The sequence below is a fragment of the Mobula hypostoma genome, chromosome 25 (genome assembly GCF_963921235.1).
Source record: "Mobula hypostoma chromosome 25, sMobHyp1.1, whole genome shotgun sequence".
Classification (NCBI taxonomy): domain Eukaryota; kingdom Metazoa; phylum Chordata; class Chondrichthyes; order Myliobatiformes; family Myliobatidae; genus Mobula; species Mobula hypostoma.
The window spans coordinates 3,541,560-3,565,615 of NC_086121.1; the positions used below are offsets into that span (position 1 = coordinate 3,541,560).

General features: G+C 45.9%; 1 protein-coding gene across 1 annotated transcript; it reads right to left on the reverse strand.

The window, feature by feature from the left end:
• Positions 1–265: 265 nt before the first annotated feature.
• fam43b (family with sequence similarity 43 member B) lies at positions 266–4,108 on the reverse strand. Its single transcript, XM_063032903.1, has one exon. It carries the CDS (start codon positions 3,447–3,449, stop codon positions 2,553–2,555), a length of 897 nt encoding a protein of 298 aa, XP_062888973.1. The 5' UTR covers positions 3,450–4,108; the 3' UTR covers positions 266–2,552.
• Positions 4,109–24,056: the final 19,948 nt, after the last annotated feature.

Genomic DNA, 24,056 nt, shown 5'->3' on the forward strand with positions numbered 1-24,056 from the left:
TAGTAGGTACTACGTTCCCATAATCAAGACCCATAACAAGTCCTTGGGAAACACTGATCACTTTCCAGACCTTAGGATCTATTTCTTGTAACAGACTCACCGGAGGAAACCCACGCGATTCATGGCGCAAGAATTGAACTCTCAACTCCAAAATGCCCGGAACTGTAATAGTGTCGCACTAACTGCTGTGCTACCATGATGCCCTTAATGCCCATTGATAAATAAACTCACAGAACATGTACGAAGTTAGCCAACGATTAATAATTTTATTTATAATTCATTTCAGTTCAACAGTTTTGTGTATTTACACATATTGGCCTCCAGAGTTAAAACACTCTTGCTAGACAATTGCTTAACATCCAGGTAGGAAAGCTCTCTTTTCAACGTACTGGCCAACGCCAGCTCTGTACATGGGCCAAGTCGTGTTTTAACATGCAAAGTTTAAAGAATATACCATACATCCAACAAATACGGGAAGTGAAAGCAGCCCGACGAATCAAATCACCAGCCCTAGAAACGGCATGAAGGGTCCCACACACCCTGCTCATGGACAGTTTGACCCTCTCTCATCAGGAGGAGGCTACATAGCATCCACACCAGGACCACCGGACTCAAAACCAGTTACTTTCCCCAAGCAGTGAGGCTGATCACCACTACTTTATCATTTCCTGTCAAAGTCACCTTATGTACAGACACTCCTGTGTGCCTGGCAGTCACTTTATGGACATACGATCAATGTATAGAAGCTATCTTATGTATTTATATTTTTATTTTTATTATTGTGTTCTTTATCTTATTGTGTGTGGGTTTTGGATCCGGAGTTGCTTCGTTCTCCTTTACACTTGTGTATGGAAATTACGCTAAACAATCTTGAACGTTCGGGAGCGAGCTCACCCAAGGAACTCTTTGAGGGCCGGTGGTGGGTCTGAAGGGGAGGGTTCACTTTGTTCAGCGAGTAACATTGCATCCAGCACGATAAATCAGAACACAGATCTATGATGGAGGAATATACTAACTTCGCGGCACAACTACACGGACTTAGTCTAATTGTAGGTAAGAACAAGATTTGGGGTTTGTGAACTTGGAGAGGCGTGGTCCCGTTTGACTCGTCGTGAACGAAGTGGGGCCAGATTCGCTTGCAGCCGCCTGGGGTGCGTGTCGCCCATAGGCATTTCTCCTGTCCCTTGACGCCCAAGGAAAAAGCCCATAAATGAGTTTTAACGTATAAACCAACTTATAAGAATATGACAAGATCTGCGTAACGAGGAATTTCTTTAGCCGAAGGCTAGTGACTGTGAAATTCATTGCCACAGACGGCTGTGCAGGCCAAGTGATTGGGTATATTTAAAGCGGAGGTTGATGGGTTTCTTGATCAAAGGTCATGGGGAGAAGGTAGGAGAATGGGGTTAAGAGGGAAGATAAATCAGCCACGGTGGAATGCCAGAGCGTCTTGATGGGCCGAATGACCTAATTCTGCTCCTGTGTCTTAAGGTCTCAGGGAGACACGAGGGACATCAGATGCCGGAGTCTGGAGCAACAGACGGATGGACTCGGTGGGTCAGGCCGAATCTGTGGAGGGAAATGCACAGACGCTGGTGGTCCAGCTGAGATCCCCCCCCCCCCACCCGGCTCTTGGAGAGTCGCCCCAGATTCGGGCATTTGCAGCCTCTCGATCCTCCAACAACACAGCCCGCGACTGGTTCCATTTCCTCTTCACCCTCCCGTGAGGTTGCGCGTCTGTCCACAGGAGTTCTGACAGAGGCCGCTGGGTAACTTCATCCTCTGTACCAACGAACCCGGTAGCTCCGTGACCAGTCCCCAGTCAACTTCACTTTCCCCAAAAGTTAACCAGTCACAATTGTATCAGTCCATACTTGCGTGTCTCTCAAACATTTCGCTGGTAAAACAGTTTCTAAAGCTGCACAGAACATGGATTTCGTTCCTGTGACTCGACCCTTGCAGTGGGATGGCAAACCGGCATTCAAGGTTCCTTGTTGTATAGCAGCGCCGATCTGTCAGCAGCCCCCGAGCACGGTCGGTACAGTCCGAAATGAGCGGCGCTGGGTGCGATCCCACCCCGATTCACAGCTGGGCTCCGTGGGTTCCATTGCGACGATACACGGGACACCCACCGACTGTCCGCTGATTCTTTCTGTCCTGGTGGGATCTGGGCACGGGACAGAGTAGTTTAAAGCAGGGAGTGGGGAAGGACGGAGCGTGGGTTCAGGGGTGGGGGGGGGGAGAGAGGAATCTGGGTCAGAATTCAAGGCGAGGGTGGGGTGAGAGAGTGGGCGAATGGGATGGAAGAGAGTCGGGGGAGGGAATTGGAGGAAAGAGCGTTGGAGCTGGTGGGGCTGAGGTCAGTGTGGGAGCAAAGGGGGAACGGAGGGGTAGGCAAATGAAGTAGAGGGGAAGAGGGAGGAGAGGGTTGTAAAGTGGGGAGGAGATGGAGTACCTGGAGAACAGAGAGTGAGGAGAAGGACTGGGGAGAAAACAAAAAGGGTTGGAGGACGGAGCGCCTCCTGTTGTCCTCAGGATCCTTGGTGGAGGGATCAGTTGGAGCCCGGCGAAGCCGCCTTAGAGCGGCCGCCCGGGTGGGTTGGAGCTTCGTCGGCGATGGTGCAGGAGCCGATCCGCCGGGAGATGCCACCGACGTCAGGCTCACCGTCCTCCTGCTCGCCCGCCGCGTCTTCGGCGATGGAGCTGAGCGCCGCCGGGCTCCTCCAGCGCTCGGAGCCCGCCCGGTACGGGCACGGGGAGTTGAAAAGCCTCCGGAGCGGAGCGAGGGGCAGCGCAGGGTCCCCGAGCCGCTGCTGCCGCCGGTGCCGGGCGTCCTCCAGCCTCTTGAGCCGCTTGAAGTCGTCGAGAGCCGAGCTGGAGGTGCGCAGCAGGAAGAGAGCGACGTCCCGGGCTTTGGTCGCCTTGCTCAGCCGAACGGCGTGACATCGCAGCAACACCGCCTTGTTCTTAAGCTGGTGCCGGTACACCCAGGCGAAGACCTGGGGACGCTGGACGTCGGCTCCACAATGGGTGATCCGGCGCAGCAAGTACAGATGGCCCGAGTGGCCGCCACAGGGCTCGGTGGGGCACAGACGGATCCCATGCGGCCCGACCGTCAATTGCATCCGCGCCCCGGCCGTGCCCTGCTCGCTCCTTGCCCAGATCTTACTCACCACCTGGTCAGTGCAACCTTCACCCCTGGCCCGTAGGGTCACCGCATTGCCCAGGTAGCGCACGCTGTGGCTCGGGTTGTCCCTGTTCAACTGGACCTTGCGCCGGCGGCGCTTGAAGATGCCTCCGAGCCGCTGGAGAGGGCGGTCGGACCAGAAACCGGGGCAAGCCCGCCGGGCCACCGAGGCCAGCAGCGAGCGCTCGGACAGCCATCGCTTCGCTTTCCGCCGCCCCTCGTCCTCCGCCAGCACCGCCTTGCCCCTCCGCCACGGCAGCATGGCCGGCTCGCTGGGGCTCCGAGACGGCGAGTGGCCAGCCGCCTCGCAACAGCAGCCCCTCCCTCCCTCCTTCCAGCCCCCGGTACCCCGCCTCTTCAACGGGGAGGTGTGGCTTTCTCCCGTGCCCAGAATCAGGGGGAACACCCACAAACACGCAGCCGGGAATCACACACGTTGTTCTTTGACCATCTCTTCACTAAGACCCTCTCCGTGAAATTCTCCGGATGGAATTCAAGTGTCGCTGCAGATCAGGCAATCTTCATTACTCACGGTTCGGAGTACAGATTGGAAGGGATTGGCAATCGGCGTTTACATACTCTCAGCGGGATATCCGCACCGTTCCTTCGTCTCCCGGTGCTCTGTAGCCGGAGGGTCTCAGAATACCGCTTCGCTGAAAGTGATGGGTGCACCGTCCCGAGGGAAAGTTCGCACCGTGATTTGTTTAACTTTTTCCATCAAGCGAAACGCCCGCTGTCAGTTTACTGTTAGCCCGGTGTGTGAGAGTGATGCTTATAACTCGATTGGCGTCAGTTCCTGCTAAGGTTGGCGTCAAATCAAACTTGGAGATGAGGCATTGTCATGACAGATATCAGGTGCGACGCTGCTTTGTGCACGGTCAGGCTGTGCTGTGCACTAGTGAATCTATTTTGTGTGCTTCGGTGACCTCGCTGTGTCAGTGAGCTCTGTTGTGAGAGGTGAGCCTGAGTTTGCTTGTAGTTCGTGTGTGTGTGTGTGTGTGTGTGTGTGTGTGTGTGTGTCTGAGCGAGAGCGAGGAGAGAGTGGGTGTGAGGGTGGATGTTTGCATTTGTATGTGGGTGTGCACGTGTGCTTGCGTAGGAGGGAAAATGTGTAAGCTTTAATGTCTAAGGCTGTTTTGCGCTGTAGATGTTTGTGCATCTGTTGTAATTGTGTGTGTCTGTGTGTCTCAGCGAGTGTGTATCGGAGTGTGTGTGTCTGAGTGTGTCTGTGTGTCTCAGCAAGTGTGTGTCTGAATGTGTCTGTGTGTCTCAGTGAGTGTGTGAGTGTGTATGTCTCAGCGAGTGTATGTCTGAGTGTGTCTCAGCGAGTGTGTATCGGAGTGTGTGTGTCTGAGTGTCTCTGTCAGTGTGTCTCAACAGGTGTGTATCTAAGTGTCTGAGTGTGTGTGAGTGTCTGAGTGTGTCTGTGTGTCTCAGCGAGTGTGTATCTGAGTGTGTTTGTGTGTCTCAGCGAGTGTGTGTCTGAGTGTGTCTTTCTGTGTCTCAGCGAGTGTGATACATAGAACACGACACAGCACAGAACAGGGACTGGCCCTTTGTCCCACACCTCCTGCACTGCAATGATGACAAACTACACTAGAGCAACACACTCAAAGCTGGAGGAACGCAGCTGCTCAGGCAGTGTCCTTGGGTGAAGTCAGCAGCCGACTTTCCACTTCCCTCCATGGACGCTGCCTGAGCCACAGAGCTCCACCAGCATTTTGTGTGTTGCTGCAGGTTTCCAGCATCAGCAGAATCTCTTGTGTTGTCAAATTAAACTAAATCCCTTCTGCCTATATGTGATTCTGAGCTCTCCATCCCCTGCATTTTCATCTGTCTGTTTAACAGCCTCTTTAATACTATTACTGTGTCAGTTTCCACCGCTACGCACAGTGCAAAAAAAAATCTGCCTCACATATCTCCTTTAACCCCATGTCTCTCACCATAAATGTATGTCTTCTAGTACTTCTACACCAAGAGAGAAGAGATTCTGACTATGTTCCATCTCGATGTACATACATAGAACATAGAACATAGAATAGTACAGCACAGTACAGGCCCTTCGGCCCACAACATTGTGCGGACCCTCAATCCCTCCCTCCCATATAACCCCCCCACCTTAAATTCCTCCATATACCTGTCTAGTAGTATCTTAAACTTCACGAGTGTATCTGCCTCCACCACTGACTCAGGCAGTGCATTCCATGCACCAACCACTCTCTGAGTAAAAAACCTACCTCTAATATCCCCCTTGAACTCCCCCCCCACCTTACCTTAAAGCCATGCCCCCTTGTATTGAGCAGTGGTGCCCTGGGGAAGAGGCACTGGCTATCCACTCTATCTATTCCTCTTATTATCTTGTACACCTCTATCATGTCTCCTCTCATCCTCCTTCTCTCCAAAGAGTAAAGCCCTAGCTCCCTTAATCTCTGATCATAATGCATACTCTCTAAACCAGGCAGCGTCCTGGTAAATCTCCTCTGTACCCTTTCCAATGCTTCCACATCCTTTCATAATTGTCTCCCATAATTCTTCTAAACTTCCATCTGGTCTTCCCTCAATCTCTGAGACTCTTTTAGAAAAACAATTCAGGTGTGCCTAACCTCTCAGGAAGGGAGGGAAGGGTTAGATTGATCTTAGAGTACAAGATGGCTCGCCGAAGGGTCTGTACTGTGCTGTAATCTTCTACGTTCTCTCTTTGTAGTTCATGATTCTATGTGGAAGTGTGAATCTTGCCATGCGGGGAGAATGGCTGTTTACACTTTGGGGAAATGGAAGAAAAGTAATATTCAAGTACTGTGAGGTAATGTTGCAGCTCTATAAAACTTTCAGACCAGATTTAGTATATTGTTTTCAGTTTGGTCCCCTCATTATAGGAAGGATGTGGGAGCTTTAGAGAGGGTGCAGAGGAGATTTACCAGGATGCTGCCTGGATTAGGGAGCATGTCTTAGGAGGATAGATTGAGTGAGCTGAGGTTTTTCCCTTTGGGACGAAGGAGGATGAGAAGTAACTTGACAGAGGTGTACAATATGATAAGAGGCGTAGATCGAGTGGACAGACAGAGATTGTTCCTCAGGGCAGAAACTGTTAATATGAGAAGGCATGATTTTAAGGTAATTGGAGAGTTCTATAGGGGGGATATCAAAGGTAATTTCTTTACACAGTGTGTGGTGGGTGCACTGCCAGGGATGCTGGTAGAAGCAGATACATTAGGAACATTTAATAAACTCTTAAATGGATGATGGAAAATGGAGGTCTATGTCGGAGAGAAAGGTTAGATTGATCATAGAGTAGGCTAGAAGGTCTAACAACATATTGGGCTGAAGAGTCTGAACTGTGATGTAATGTTCTGTGCTCTATGTTGTACGTTCTACATTCTAAGCTTTTATGTCTATAATTTAAAAAGTGTAATGAAGAAAACTAAGCAAATGTGGAATGTTGTTTAGCAGAAAAGTAATTTTGATACTGCAAGGAAAAGTATAAGAAAAGGTGTTGTCTCTCCAAAGCCACAAGATTTAGGAGAGCTATGTAATTTACTAAATATATAAATGTTACTAATTTACTAAATATATAAATGTTACTAATAATCCTTGCCTTAATCACAGTCATGTGTTTCAGACATCACAGATAATTAACAAAGGAGAGATTTTGAGATCATTCGCATCCACACGTAGTTCAGAGGTTCATGAATGTCTATTTCACCAGAAGCGTTTCACCTACTGCTTATTCAATGTCAAAATCTAAATCGAGTTTATTGTCATATACACAAGTAGATGTTCAAGTTCAGTTTATTGTCATTCAACTGTATAAATGTATACCACCAGATGAAAGAATGTTCCTTTGGACCAAGGTGCACAACACAGGATATATAGTTCATGCACAACATGTAACATATGAAGGTGCAATGAAGAATTTAGACATAACATCATATAAGCAGCATTCACAAGAAAAAATATAAATTGTACGTATTTTTTATTAGAAAGAACACAATTAGAACAAAATAGTCCATTTTAGTGCCAAGTGGCAAAGTGGTCACAGAATGTGGCACGGTAATGTAGTGGTTAGCACAACGCTCTACAGTACCAGCAACCCGGGTTCAATTCCTGCCACTGCCTGTAAGGAGTTTATATGTTCCCCCCCCTTGACGCCGTGGGTTTCTGCTGGGTGATCCGGTTTCCTCCCACAGTCCAAAGATGCACTGGTAGGTTAATTGGTCATTGTAAATTGTCGCACGACTCGGCTCAGATTAAATCAGGAGATAGCTAGGCGGCGCGACTCAACGGGTTGGAAGGTCCTGTTCCAAACTGTATCTTAATAAATAAAATGTTGCTACAAATACAGAATGCCGTAGGAACTCAATAGGTCAGGCAACATGTATGAAAATGACTAAATAGTCAACGTTTTGGCTGAGACCCTTCATCAGGACTGGAAAGGAAGTGGGAGAAAGCCAGAGTAAGAAGGTGACAGTGGATAAGGAGCACGATAGGTGACACCAGGTGAGGGAGAAGTTGAATCGATTGGGAGGTGAGGATGAAGTAAGAAGCTGGGTGGTGATAGGTGGAAGAGTTAAAGGGCTGAAGAAGGAGGAATCTGATAAGAGAAGAGTGGATAATGTTGCTGTGATGGGATAGTGATCAAGGTTTTGTCAAGTGGTTGAAGAACTAAACAGTTGAAGAGAGGTAACGATTATTGAGCTTGGTGGTGTGGGACCTCAGGCTTCTTTGACTCCTGCCTGATGGATGGGAGCTAAGAAAAATGACATGGACCTTCCTTCCTGTAACACAATGATGTGGTGACTGCTAAATACACTTCCCTTGGAGAATTCTGGAAAATATTTGTCTTCTTTCAGGCTCAAGGTCCTTACCTTTCACAGAACAAATTAGATTAACCAAAAGATATTTTTCATTGCGAGTCTGAGGCACTGCGGTGGAGATTTGTGCTTGGATGAAGTTTAATGAATTACTGTTGTTCTAATGACAATCTATCATTTCTTTTACTAGTGTTACTGCCTGAAGATTGGATCGGAATCAAATTTATTATTACTGACATTTGTTGTTTTGTGGCAGCAGTTCAATGCAATACATAAAAATTACTATAAATTACAATAAAAATATATACTAAATAAATAAAAAGTGCAAAAAGAGAATAAAATAGTGAGATAGTGTTCATGAACTATTCATAAATCTGATGGCAGAGGGGAAGAAACTGTTCCTGAAACATTGAGTGTGTGTCTTCAGGCTCTTGTACCTCCACCCTGATGGTAGTAATGAGAAGAGGGCATGTCCTGGGTGATGGGGGTGCTTAATGATCAATACTGCCTTCTTGAGACACTGCCTGATGAGGATGTTTTTGATCGTGTGGAGGTTAGTGCTCATGATGGAGCTGGCTGAACTTACAGCCCTCTTCAACTTTTTCCAAATCCGTGCAGTGGCCCCTCCATACCAGACGGTGATGCAAACCAGTTAGAACGCTCTCCACGGCTCACCTGTAGAAATCTGTGGGAGTATTTGGTGACATACCAAATCTCCTCAAACTTCTGATGAAATTGTTGTGCCTCCTCTGTAATTGCAGACAGATGCTGGCACTTGGGCCCCAGACAGATGCTGGCACTTGGGAACGTGAAGCTGCTCATCTTTTCCACTGCTGAACCTCGATGAGATGTCATATACACATTAATTGTAAACCATCAACACAGTCTTTGCCATTAAAATATGGCAATAAACCCTGATTGAATTGCTGTGAAAAGATTTGAAAAGCACAATAGGGAAGTCATTAAACATTTCTCACCCTTGCCCTGCTTGCCCCAACCTTAAGCTTTCCTGCCAGATAGATTTTGGCTAATCTGCAACTTAATTCTTTTTGCTATTCTTTAACTGAAAGCCTCTCTCCTGCCTTGGGTTTGAAAGTTAATTGCACTCTTTTGAGAGAAAGAGAGAAATCCGATTTCCATTACTCTGCAAATCATAGAGCACTACAGCACAGAAACAGGCCTTTTGGCCCATCTAGTCCATGCTCAACTGTTATTCTACCTTGTCCTATCAACGTGCATCTGGCTCACAGCCCTCGTACCTCTCCCATCCATGTATCCACCCGGATTTCTCATAAGTTTTTAAATCAAACACACATCCACCACTTTCTCTGGCAGCTTGTTACACACTCACATTACCCTCTGAGTGAAGAAATCCCCCCTCATGTTCCCCTTACATATTTCGCCTTTCACTCTTAACCTATGGCCTCTAGTTCTAGTCTCACACAAAAGCATAGAACAAAGAACATAGCACAGTACAGGCCCTTTGGCCCACATTGTTGTGCCAACCCTCAAACCCTGCCTCCCATATAAGCCCCCCACCTTAAATTCCTCCATATACCTGTCTAGTAGTCTCTTAAATTTCACTAGTGTATCTGCCTCCACCACTGACTCAGGCAGGGTATTCCACGCACCAACCACTCTCTGAGTAAAAAACCTTCCTCTAATATCCCCTTTGAACTTCCTACCCCTTACCTTAAAGCCATGTCCCCTTGTATTGAGCAGTGGTGCCCTGGGGAAGAGGCACTGGCTATCCACCCTATCTATTCCTCTTAATATCTTGTACACCTCTATCATGTCTCCTCTCATCCTCCTCCTCTCCAAAGAGTAAAGCCCGAGCTCCCTTAATCCCTGATCATAATCCATACTCTCTAAACCAGGCAGCATCCTGGTAAATCTCCTCTGTACCCTTTTCAATGCTTCCGCATCCTTCCTATAGTGAGGCGACCAGAACTGGACACAGTACTCCAAGTGTGGCCTAACCAGAGTTTTATAGAGCTGCATCATTACCTCAATGCAGTCGAGGAGAGCCGTGGAGAACGAGCGTCCCTTATTATCCTTCATAATTTTATATACCTCTACAACATCTCCCTCATTCTCCTACGCTCCAGCAAATAAAATCCCAACCTATTCAACTTTTCCCGGCACAGTAGTGTTGAGGTTAGCACAATGCTTTACAGCACCAGTGAACTGGGTTCAATTCCTGTTGCTGTCTGTAAGGAGTTTGTACGCTTTCCCCGTGACTGCGCTGGCTTCCTCCTGGTGCTCCAGTTTCCAAGACATACCGGTTGGTGGGTTAATTGGTCATTGTAATTTGTCCCGTGATTAGGCTGGGGTTAAATTTGGGGAATTGCTGGGCAGTGTGGCTCAAAGGGCCAGAAGGGCCTATTCTGCACTGTATCTCAATAAATAAATAAAAGTATGCCACCAAACAAGCCAATGTTCCTCTGGACCAAGGTGCACAACACAGTACACATAACTCACACACAACATATAAAGTAATATCACCACTAATACATTAACAAATACTGAAATATATTCCAGCACTCCCACAGCCGGCCATTGGGGGATCGGGGTGTGTTTTGCTCAGGTAAGAAGTCCTGGTCATCGACTGCAACCAAGAAAGACCCCAGTTGTGACGGTAGGGCCGGTTCTGTGCTGTATCTCAATCCACAAAAAAAATCTCGGGTTCTCAGGTCCCAGCAAAATCCTTGAGAATTTTCTCTGTACTCTTTCAATTTATTGATACCTGAGGAAGGTATCTTTATGTTTTCCCTAAATGGCTTGGTTCCAGCTTTAAGATCATGACCTCTTTCATTTCAGTGCACTTGCTGAATTATACTGCATTAACATTTGCAGGTTCTGTCCTTGCAGGGTAGAGGTAAGTAATCTCCAATACATACTGCTGGCTATAAAGTGCATTGGGATGTTCCAAAGCTGCAGAAGTTCTTTCTTGTGCGCTCAAATAAATATTGGTTTTCTGGCCTTTATGAGTCAGAAATCCTTCATTTGGCAGAAGATCCAGTTAAGGGTAAACCGTGGGAGCCCATTCCTTGGTTTTTGATAACAGGAGCGTTATATTAGATTCAGTCACAGCCGAGACCCTTCTGTGAAGAAGCTTGTTTATATTCAGTGATGCCAAAATGTTGGAAGAATTCACCAGCTCACACATAAAATGCTGGAGAAACTCAGCAGATCAGGCAGCATCTGATACAACTGACCCAGCCAACACACTTTTCGTCCCTCTTCCCTCCGGGAGAAGGCTCAGGAGCTTGAAGACTCGTATGGCCGGATTTGGGAACAGCTTCTTTCCGACTGTGATAAGACTGCTGAACGGGTCCTGACCCGGATCTGGGCCGTACCCTCCAAATATCTGGGCCTGCCTCTCGGTTTTTTTGCATACCTTACTTTCCATTTTTCTATTTTCTATTTATGATTTATAATTTAAATGTTTATATTTACTGATTTTTACTATTTTTAATATTTAATATTTGTAATCCAGGGAGCAGGAAGCACAGAATCAAATATCGCTGTGATGATTGTACGTTCTAGTATCAAATGTTTGGCGACAATAAAGTATAAAGTATAAAGCATCTGTGGAGAGGAATACAGGTAAATAGTCTGAGACCCTTCACCAGTTCTGCATTTTGAGCTGTTGCTCTGGATCTCCAGCAGCTGCAGAAGCTCTTGTTTAGGAATTCAGCAGGTCAGACAGCAGTATGGGGGGGTGGGAATGGACAGTCTACGCTTCCTGCCAAGGTCAGGGTGCGTATGTCATGTTTGAAGCTTGACTAGTTCCAGCTAAGGCGAGCTTCAAATCAATCTTTCAGATGAGGTATTGCCATGACACGACACCCTAGTGAGACATAAACACAAAAAAAATACTCTGCAGATGCTGGGGTCAAAGCAACACTCACAACACGCTGGAGGAACTCAGCAGGTCGGGCAGCATCCGTGGAAACGATCAGTCGACGTTTCGGGCCGGAACCCTTCGTCAGGACTGTAGAGGGAGAGGGCAGAGGCCCTATAAAGAAGGTCGGGGGAGGGTGGGAAGGAGAAGGCTGGTAGGTTCCAGGTGAAAAACCAGGTAAGGGGCCCTAGTGAGACACTGCTTTGTGCACGAACAGGCTGTGTACTCGTGAGTGTACTGTGTGTTCCAGTGTTCACTCTGTCAGTTGTACTGTTATGCTGTTATGAGAGGTTGGAAAAGCATTGTGTAGGGTGATATGTGTGTGTGTATATATATATATATACACACAGCCTCAGAAAAGCCTTTAGGTGAGATGAGGAGGAATTTCTTTAGCCAGAGGATGGTGCATCTGTGGAATTCATTGTCACTGATGGCTGTGAAGTCATTGGGTATATTTAAAGCAGAGGCTGATCGGTTCTTGATTAGTAAGGGTGTGAAAGGTAGTGGGGAGAAGACTGGAGAATGGGGTTGAGAGGGATAATAAATCAGAATCAGGTTTAATATCACTGGCATGGAATTTCGTGTTTTGTGGCAGCAGTACATTGCAATACATAATATTAAAAACTATGAATTACAATAAGTACATATATTTACATTAAATAAGTAGTGCAAAAAGAGAGTAAATTAGTGAGGTAGTGTCCATGGTTTCATTGTCCATTGAGAAATCCGATGACGAAGGGGAAGAAGCTGTTCCTGAAATGTTGCACGTGTGCCATCAGCCTCCCGTGCCTCCCTGATGGTAGCAATGGGAAGAAGGAATGCCCTGGAAGACGGGCATCCTTGATGGTGGATGCCAGCTTTCTGAGGCATCAGCCATGATGGAGTGGTGGAACAGACTCAAGGAGCTGAGTTTCCTTATTCTGCTCCTTTGCCTTATGGTTTTAAATAAGCCATGACTGAGTGATGGAGAAGACTGAAGGAGAATCCTCCGAGCTCTGGGTCTGAATCTCTTGACTCTAAGCTAACAATCTAGGGCAGTGGGATGGCATTGAGTTATAGTTAATAAATCTGCAGACTACGGCAGTTACCCAGGAACAATGTTCATGATTTGTTAAATACACAGCATCATTCACCACAGATGTCGTGCTTTATCCACTCTAGGTACTGGTTTTGCTCTTTATTTGTATCTATACTGTACATGCATACATATTCTTCCTACGTTTACGAGGTGGCTGGAGCTGTGTTTGCATCAGCACATCCTTAAACTGCTGATAGACCAACCTGAGAATTCCACCTGCTTCTGTGGAGCAACATGGCAGCGTAGCGCCATCACAGCGCCAGCGACCCAGGTTCAATTCCCGCAGCTCTAGGCAAGGTGTTTGTAAGTTCTCTCCCGACTGTTTCTTTTTAATAGTAGGTTAGTAGGTTATAGTAGGTTAATTGGTCACATGAGTGTAATTGGGCAGTGTGGGTTTATTGGGCTGGAATGTCCTGGTTACTATGCTGTTACTCCAAGTGATTGATTGATTAACGACCAGAGTGATTGATTAAATAAATGAAACAAAGAAACTGATAACCAAACACAGGGCTGTAGTAATTCATTCCTGAGGTCCCGTTGCATTAAATGTTCTGACTGGAGCAGTCTCTGGGTTAGTCTATCGGACACATGAAGGGGATCAGATTCAGAATCAAAATTCCACATCTTCGTGTCTCCATTTGTGGGTAACATAGCACTATTACAGAGCCAGCGACCCCGGTTCGATTCCCACCACTGTCTGTAAGGTGCTTGAATGTTCTCCCTGTGACCTTGGGGTGCTGCAGTTTAACCTCCCACATTCCAAAGACAATCAGGTTGTAGGTTAATTGGTCACATGTGTGTAATTGGTCACATGGGCACAATTGGTCACACGGGCGTAATTGGTCACACGGGCATAATTGGTTACATGGACGTAATTGGTCACACGTGTGTAATTGGTCACATGGGTGCAATTGGTCACATGGGCGTAATTGGTCACATGGGTGCAATTGGTCACATGGGTGTAATTGGTCACGCAGGTGTAATTGGTCACGTGTGTAATTGGTCACATGGGTGCAATTGGTCACATGGGTGTAATTGGTCACACCTGTGTAGTTGGTCACACGGGTGTAATTGGTCACATGGGTGTAATTGGTCACATGGGTGCAATTGGTCACATGGGTGTAATTGGTCACACGGGCGTAATTGGTCACACGGGCGTAATTGGTCACACGGGTGTAATTGGTTACATGGGTGTAATTGGTCACATGGGTGTAATTGGTCACACGGGCGCAATAGGGCAGTGTGGGCTCGTTGGGCCAGAAGGGCCTGTTACTGCGCTGTATCTCTAAATAAACAAACAAACAAACAAATTATATAAATAGGTGAAAATTGAAAGAGAGAAAGTTTAAGGGACATGTGTGAGGCCAGTCGTAACCTGTTATTTAGACCATAAGATAAAGGAGCGTAATTAAACTATCTGGCCCATCGAGTCTGCTCCGCCATTCCATCTTGACTGATTTATTATTCCTTTCAACCGCATTCTCCTGCCTTCTCCCCATAATCTTTGACACCCTGAATAATCAAGAAACTATCAGCCTCTGCCTTAAATATACGCAATGACTTGGCCACCACTGCTGCCCGTGGCAATGAATTCCACAGATTCACCACCCTCTGGAGAAAGAAATTCCTTCTCATCCCTGTTCTAAATGGACGTCCCTCTATTCTGAGGTTGTGTTCTCCGGTCCTGGACTCCCCCTCTATTGGAAACCTCCTCTCCACATGCACTCTTTCTAGGCCTTTCAATGTTTGATATTTCAATCAGATCTGCCATTATTCCTCTGAACTCCGGTGAGTACAGGCCCAGAGCTATCAAATGCTCCTCACATGTTAACCCTCTCATTCCCAGGATCATTCTCACAAATCTTCTCTGGACCCTCTCCAATGCCAGCACATCCTTTCATAGATAAAGGACCCAGAATTGATCACAATATTCTAAACATGGTTTGACAATGCCTTAGAAACCCTTAGCATTACATCCTTGACTTACACTCTATTGCTCTGGAAATGAAAGCTAACATGGCATTTTCCTTCCTTACCACCAACTCAGTCTGCAGGTCAACCTTTAGAGAATATTGCACTCGAACTCTCTTTACACCCACGATTTCTGAATTCACTCTCTGCCTGGAAAATAATATATTCCTTCTTTTTACTTCCGACAAAGTGCGTGACCGTACACTTCTCGACACTGTATTCCATCTGCCATTTCTTCGCTCATTCTCCTAATCTGTCTAAGTCCTTCTGTACCCTCTCTACTTCCTCAACACTACCTGTCCCTCTGCTGACCTTCATATCCACAAAAACTTAACCACAAAGCCAGCAATTCCGTTATTGAAATCTTTGACATATAACATGAAAAGTAGCAGACCCCGCAGAACTCCACTAGTCACCAGCAGCCAAACAGAAAAGGGCCCGTTTATTCCCACTCTTTGCCTCTTGCCAGTCAGTCAATCTTCTATCCATGCTAGAATCTTTCCTGTAATACCATGGGGTCTTATCCTGTTAAGCAGCCTCATGTGCAGCACCTTGTCAAAGGCTTTCTGAAAATCCAAATTTACAACATTCCCTCAATCTCCTTTGTCTATCCTGCCTATTATTTCCTTAAACAATTCCAACAGATTTGTCAAGAAGATTTCCCCTTAAGGAAACCATGCTGACTTTGGCCTATTTCATCAAGTTCCTCGAAGTACCCCGAAACCACGTCCTTAATAATGGACTCCAACATCTTCCCAACCACTGAAGACAAGCTAACTGGCCTACAATTTCCCTTTCTTTTGCCTCCCTCCTTTTCAAACAGTGGAGTGACATTTGCAAATTTCCAGTCCTCCAAAACCATTCCAGGATCTCATGATTCTTGAAAGATCATTACTACTGCTTCCACAGTCTCTTTGGCCACCTCTTTCACAAGCCTGGGGTGTATTCCATCCGGTCCAGGAGACCTATCCACCTTTACCCCTTTCAGCTTCACAAGTACCTTTTCCTTAGTAATAGTGACTACATTTATTTCTGCCCTCTGATACTCTTGAATTTCTGGCGTGCTGCAAGTGTCTTCCACAGAGAAGCCTGTCGCAAACTCCTTATAAAGTTCATCTGCCATTTCTTTGTCCCCCGTTACTACCTCTCCAGCGTCATTTTCCAATGTCCAATGTTCTCCTTTGCCTTCCTTTTGTCCTTTATATATCTGAAAAAGTAAACTTTTGGCACCCTCTGTTATATCTTTTTCAGAATCTCATTGTGAGCCTTTGGTGTCAGAGAACCGCGAAATGTAAATGGACCAGGTTAGTGAAGCATCTTTGTCTGTCCAAGTTCAAGTTCAGTTTATTACCATTCAACCATATACACACATATACCACCAAACAAAACAACGTTCCTCTGGACCAAGGTGCTCAACACAGTACATACAAGTCACACACACAACACAAATACCAGAAATAAATTAACAAATGATAAGGTGAACCTCATGACATAAGCTAAAAACTAAACAGTATAACGCTGCTGGAGCTTCATATAATGCTACTTCCAGCCGCTGCCCGTAAGGAGTTTGTATGTTCTCACCATGACGGCATGGCCTTTCTCCAGGTGCTCCGGTTTCCTCCCACGTTCCAAAGACGTACCAGTTGGTGGGTTGATTGGTCATTGTAAATTGTTTTATGATTAGGTTAGGATTAATTTAGGGGATTGCTAGGCAGCATGGCTCGAAGGGCCGGCTGGGCCTGTTCCGTTATGTATCTCGATAAATAAATACGTGATGAGACCTGGGTGGTGGCAGGGAATTCAGTAGGTCTTATAGCCTGGGGGGAGAAGTTGTTTCCCATCCTAACAGTCCTTGCCCTAATGCTACAGTACCTCCGCACCTGATGGTAGGGGTCAAACAGATTGTTGGACAGATGGAAGGGATCATTGACAATGCTGAAGACCCTATGCTCCTGATAAAAGTTCAAAGTTGAAAGTAAATTTTATGATCAGAGTACATATACATCACCACATTCAACCCCGAGATTCATTTTCCTGCTCAGCAAATTTATAGAACAGTAACTGCAACATGAGCAATGAAAGATCAAGAAGACAACAGATCTACAAATGCAAATGTAAATAAATAACAATAAATAATGGGAGCATGAAATAACAAGACAAAGAGTCCTTAGATCATTCTAACATCTCAGTAGATGAGTGTAATTATCCTCCTTTGTTCAAGAGCCTGGTGGTTGAGGGGTAGTAACTGTTCTTGAACCTGGTGGTGCAAGTGATTACTATCTCTGATGTGACTGTTGAGTTTGAGCCCCATGGTCTTGCATGCGTCAGTGAAATTGATGATAGCTCGGAACCTTATCTCGGAATAAGCATGAATACTGGCGTCATCTTGGTACTGCAGCTCAATTACTGAGGCTTGGCTGACCTTGGTACAATAGCTTTCTCATTATTTCTTTAGATTAGTTCCTGATACGTTCATAAAAGTAAACAACTGACTATATGTTGGGTGAATGGATATTGTTAATCCCTTAGACGGGAAGAGTTTTCATTCACTTATTCACTTGATACAGATACAATCATTCTTTAACACAAAAGCAAAAGGATCTGGCAATACAGGTCCATAATTCATTGAAAGTGTTGTCTTAGGTAGATAGGGTCGTAAAGAAAACGTTTGGCACATTGCTTTTCGTAAATCAAAGTACTGAGTACAGGAAATGGGATGTTATGTTGAAGCTGTATAAAAAACATGATGAGGCCTAATTTGGAGCATCGTGAGCGGTTTTGGTCACCTACCTACAGGAAAGATGTAAATAAGGTTGCAAGAGTACAGAGAAAATTTACAAGGATGTTGCCAGGTCTGGAGGACCTGAGTTGTAAGGAAAGATTGAATAGGTTAGGACTTTATTCCTTGGAATGTAAAAGATTGAGAGGTATAATTAGGGTAAATGCTGGCAGGATTTTTCCACTAAGGTTGGGTGGGACTACAAACAGAGGTCATGGGTTGAGGTTGAAAGGTGAAAAGTTTAAGGAGAACATGAGGGGAAACCTCTTCACTCAGAGGGTCATGAGAGTGTGGAGTGAGCTGTCAGGACAAGTAGTGCATGCGAGCTCGAAGTTTGGACCGTTACGGACATGGATGGTAGGGGTATGGAGAGCCGTGGTCCCAATGAAGGTTGATGAGGCAAGGCAGTTTAAGTGGTTTGGCACTGAAGGGCCCATTTCTGTGCGGTCCTTTCCTATGACTCTATAACTCTAAGAGATTCTGCAAATGCTGGAAATCCAGCATCTGCAGAAAATGCTGGAGGAACTCAGCAGGTTAGGCAACCTCTATGAAGGGTAACTGTCAGGATGAAGTCTTGATGAAGGATCTTGTCCTGAGATATTGACTATTTATTCCTCTCCATAAGCTCAATCATTCTTTGTTTATTACAAAGGATACAGGGCCCAAAAAAGGAAGCAAGGTGTAACTGGCCACTGTGTGAGTGGACAATGTTAGAGTGGTCAGGCTTTGCCTCAACAGGTTTAGCTGAGAACAGACTTAGACAAGCACAGGCAGATGTTCTCAGTAAATTTCTAGTAAGTTGCTTTTTCTGTTACTGCGCTGAGAATGGGTGCAGAGTTAGTGGCATGTTCCTTGTGTGAGATGTGTAGACTTTGGGAGCTCCCCACACTCTACATCTGTACGAAGTGCAGCTCCTGAGAGACTGTGTTAACCAACTGGAGCTGCAGCTCGATGACCTTCTGCTCGCACAGCAAAATGAGGAGGTGATAGATAGGTGCTACAGGGAGGTAGTCACCCCTAAATTGCAGGTGGCAGGTACTTGGCTGGCTGTCAGATGAGGGAAAGGGAATAGGCAGCCAGTGCAGAGTAGCACTGTGGCTGCTCCTCTCAATAATAAGTATACCACTGTTGGGAGGCAGGACCTACCGGGGGAAGCCACAGCGACCTGATCTCTGGCAATGAGTCTGACTCTGGCTCAGAAGGGAAGGGAGCAGAATAGGAGAGCAGTAGTGACAGGGGATTCAATAGTTAGAGGAGCAGACGCGAGATTCTGTGGGCGTGAAAGAGACACCCAGATGGTACGTTGCCTCCCAGGTGCCAGGGTCAGGGATGTCTCAAATTGGGTCCACAACATTCTAAAGGAGGAGGGTAAACAGCTGGAAGTTGTTGTACACATTGGTACCAATGGCATAGGTAGGAAAAGGGATTAGATTAGATTAGATTATGAGGACACGCAGTCCTCTTTTATTGTCATTTAGTAATACATGCATAAGAAATGATACAGTGTTTCTCCAGAATGATATCACAGAAACACATGACAAACCGACTGAAAAACTGACAAAAACCACATAATTATAACATATAGTTCCAACAGTGCAAAGCAATACCGTAATTTGATAGGAACAGACCATGGGCACGGTAAAAAGTCTCAAAGTCTCTCGAAAGTCCCATCATCTCATGCAGACGGTGAACCTCCAGTGCTGCAAACTTGCCGATGCAGCATCCTGGAAGCATCCAACCACAGTCCGAATCCGAGTCCGTCCGAAAACTCCGAGCCTCCGACCAGCTCTCCGACATCGAGCACCGAGCACCATCTCTGCCCAGCGCTTCAACCCTGGCCCCGGCAACAGGCGAGAGGCAAATCCGAGGATCTGGGGCCTTCTGCTCCGGAGATTCTCGATCGCACAGTCCTGAAGGGAGAATGAAGTGAGTTAGGCAGAAAGCTGATGACCCCCAGGGTAGTAATCTCTGGATTGCTGCCTGTGCCACGCACAGTGAGGATATAGAATGATTTGGCAGATGAATGTGTGTCTGAGGAACTGGTGCAGGGGACAGAGTTTCAGATTTCTGTATCATTGGGATCTCTTCTGCGGAAGGTTTGACCTGTACAGAAAAGGCTGGGCTACACATGAACCCGAGGGTGACCAATATCCTCAAAGGCAGGGGGAAGGTTTAAACTAATTTGGTGGGAGGGGTTTGAGAACCAGAATGAGAGTACTGAGGATGGAACAGTTGGTATACAACTAATGCTGTGTGTAGTGGGACTGTAGAGGACAGACAGGCAGATGATAGGGCAAAGTTTCACGCAGTGGGATGAGGTAAAAGGTAACGGGGGGCCAACGTCGAAAATGGTGATGAATACAGGACTGAAGGTGTTACATGTGAATGCATGCAGTATATGGAATAAGATAGATAATCTTGTAGTGCATTTAGGGATTGGCCGGTGTGACGTGGGCATCGCTGAGTTGTGGCAGAAAGAAGATCACAAATGGGAGCTTAACTGTTAAGGATACACTTTGTATCAAAAGGACAGGCAGGTAGGCAGAGAGGATCTGTGGGTAAAAAGTGAAATTAATTCCTTAGAAATAGGTGATACAGGATCAGAAGATGTAGAATCCTTGTGGGTAGAATTAAGAAACTGCAAGGCTAAAAAGACCCTGATGGGAGTTACATAAAGACCTCCGAACGGTAGCCAGTGTGTGGGCTACAAATTACAATGGGAGATAGAAAGCACATACAAAAGGGCAATGTTACGATAGTCAGGGGGAAGATTGGGAAAATCAGGTTGGTGCTGGATCCCAAGAGAGGCAATTCGTAGAATGCCCATGAGATGCCTTAATGAGAGCAGCTTGTGGCTGAGCCCACGAGGGGAATGGCAATTCTATATTGGGTTATAAGTAATAACCAGATTTGATTAGGGAACTTAAACTAAAGGAACACTTAGGAGGCAGTGATCATAATATGATAGAATTCACGCTGCAGATTGAGAAGCAGAAGCTAAAGTTCAAACACGAGGGAATCTGCAGATGCTGGAATTTCAAGCAACACACTTAAAAGTTGCTGGTGAACGCAGCAGGCCAGGCAGCATGTCTAGGAAGAGGTACAGTCGACGTTTCGGGCCTAGACCCTTTGTCAGGACTAACTGAAAGAGGAGATAGTAAGAGATTTGAAAGTGGGAGGGGGAGATCCAAAATGATAGGAGAAGACAGGAGGGGGAGGGATGGAGCGAAGAGCTGGAAAATTGATTGGCAAAAGGGATATGAGAGGATGATGGGACAGACGGGAGGCCTAGGGAGAAAGAAAGGGGGAGGGGGGAATCCCAGAAGATGGGCAAGGAGTATAGTGAGAGGGACAGGGGGAGAAAAAGAGAGAGGAAAAAATAATAATAATGATAATATATATATAATAATAATATAAATTAATAACAAATGGGGTATGAGGGGGAGGAGGGGCATTAACAGAAGTTAGAGAAGTCAATGTTCATGCCATCAGGTTGGAGGCTACCCAGATGGAATACAAGGTGTTGTTCCTCCAACCTGTGTATGGCTTCATCTTTACAGTAGAGGAGGCGTGGATAGACATATCAGAATGGGAATGGGACGTGGAATTAAAATGTGTGGCCACTGGGAGATCCTGCTTTCTCTGGAGGACAGAGTGTAGGTGTTCAGCGAAACAGTCTCCCAGCCTGCGTCGGGTCTTGCCAATATATAGAAGGCCGCATCGGGAGCACCGGACGCAGTATATCACCCCAGCCGACTCACAGATGAAGTGTTGCCTCACCATGACAGAGTTGATTGGAAGGAGACACTAGCAGGGATGATGGCAGAGTTTCTGGGGATAAATTCAGAAGGAGCAGGAAAGATGCATTCCAATGATAAAGAAGCATTATAAAGGGAGGATGAGGCAGCCATAGCTGACAAGGGAAATCAAAGACAGCACAAAAACAAAAGAGAGTGCATATAATAAAGCAAAATTTAATGAGAAGATAGAGGATTGAGAAGCTTTTAGAAACCAACAGAAGGCAAGTAGAAAACTCACAAAGAGAGAAAAGATGTAATATAAAAGAGGATACAAGAAGTTTTTTTTCAGATATATAAAGAATAAAAGAGATGAAAGATGAGAATGGATATCAGACAACTGGAAGATGATGCTGGAGAGGTAGCAATGGGGGACAAAGAAATGGCAGATGAACTTAATAAGTATTTTGCATCAATCTTCACTGTGAAAAAAGACTGGCAGAATGCCAGAAATTAGAGAGTGTCAGGGACAGAGGTAAGTATCATTGTTGTCACTTGGATAAGATGGAGTACACCCCAGGATTCTGAAAGAGGTAGCTGCAGGGATTGTGGAGGCATTAGCAATGATCTTTCAGGAATCACTGGAAAACTGCAAATGTCATTTCACTCTTTAAGAAAGGAGGGAGGCAAAAGAAAGAAAACCATAGGCCAGTTATCCTGACTTCAGTGGTGGGACAGATGTTGGAGATTATTATTAAGGATGTGGTTTTGGGGTACTTGAAGGCATATGCTAGAATAGGCCACGCTCAGCATGGTTTTCCAAAGCAGAAATCTTGCCTGACAAATCTGTTGGAATTCTTTAATGGAAAACAAGGAGGATAGACAAAGGAGAGTCAGTGGATGTTGTTTATTTGGATTTTCAGAAGGCCTTTGACAAAGTGCCACACATGAGGCTGCTTAACAAAATAAGAGCCTATGATATTACAGCAAAGATACTAGCTTGGATAGAAGGTTAGCTGGCTGGCAGGAGGCAAAGAGTGGCTGTTGGTGAATAGTTGTGCTCCGCAGGGGTCGGTGTTGGGACCACTTCTTTTTTCATTGTATGTCAATGATTTGGGTGATGGAATTGATGGCTTTGTGGCCAAGTCTGCAGATGATACAAAGACAGGTGGAGGGGCAGGTAGTGTTGAGGAAGCAGAGAGGCTGCAGAAAGACTTACACAGATTAGAACACTGGACAAATAAATGGCAGATGGAATACAGTGTCAGGAAGTGTATGGTCATGCACCTTGGTAGAAGAAATATAAGTGTAGACTATTTTCTAAACATGAAGAAAATTCAAAAATGTGAGGTGCAAAGGGACTTGAAAGTCTTCATTGGGATTCTCTAAAGGTTAACTTACAGGTAGAGTTGGTGGTGAGGGAGGTAAATGCAATTTTAACGTTCATTTCAAGAGGACTAGAATATAAATGCAAGGATGTAATGCTGAGCCTTTGTAAGGCATTGGTCAGACCACTTCTGAAGTATTGTGAGCAGCTTTGGGCCCCTTATCTAAGAAAGAATATGCTGTCATTGGAGAGGGTGCAGAATAGGCTCATCAGAATGATCCTGAGAATGAAAGGGTTAACATCTGAGAAGCATTTGATGGCTCTGGGTCGGTACTCGCTGTTTAGAAGAATGAGTGGGGAATCTCATTGAAACCTATCGAATATTGAAAGGCCCAGATAGAGTGGATGTGGAGAAGATGTTTCCTATAGAAATGGAGTCTAGGACGAGAGGATGCAGGCCTCAGAATAGAAGGACATCTATTTAGAATGGAGATGAGGAAAAATTTCTTTAGCCAGAGGGTGGTGAACCTGTGGAATTCATAGCCACAGACGGCTGTGGAGACCAAGTCATTGGGTGTACTTAAGATGGAAGTTGATAGGTTCTTGATTAGTCAGGGCATCAAAGGTTACGGAGAGAAGGCAGGAGAACTGGGTTGAAAGGGATAATAAATCAGCCAGGATAGATGGCAGAGCAGATTCGATGGGCCAAATGGCCTAATTCTGCTCCCATGTCTTTTGGTCTTATTATTTTTCATTTAATTTGAATGTTTCCTTTCTCCATATTATGGTTCCCACAGTGGCACTGCTGATAGAGATGCTGCCTCACAACTCCAACAGCCCATGTTCAATACTGACCTGGGTATTGTCTGTGTGGAGTCTGCAAGTTCTCCCTGTGACCACAGGGATTTCCTCCCATATCCCAGCATCTTGCAGGTTGACAACCGTAAATTTTCCCCAGTGTATGAGTGAATGGCAGAATCGGGGGAACTGGAAGGGACTGAGATGACAAATAAGTAAGATTTGTATGGAACTAGTAGTACGGCAGGGCAGAGATAGGTCTCCACCAAAGGAAGTGTAAGGTGCTTCTTCCCCCCGCTAGTCCGCAGGTCACCCTTGGGCAAGGTGTAGCACCTGCTTAGCCCCCCAACCCCACCCTTTATCAGGATCATGTGAAGCCATGGGGGCAGGTGGTGGTTGGTTGTATGAGCAGCTGGTGCACATCACAAGTCCTGGTTACGCGACCACTGACACCAGGCAGA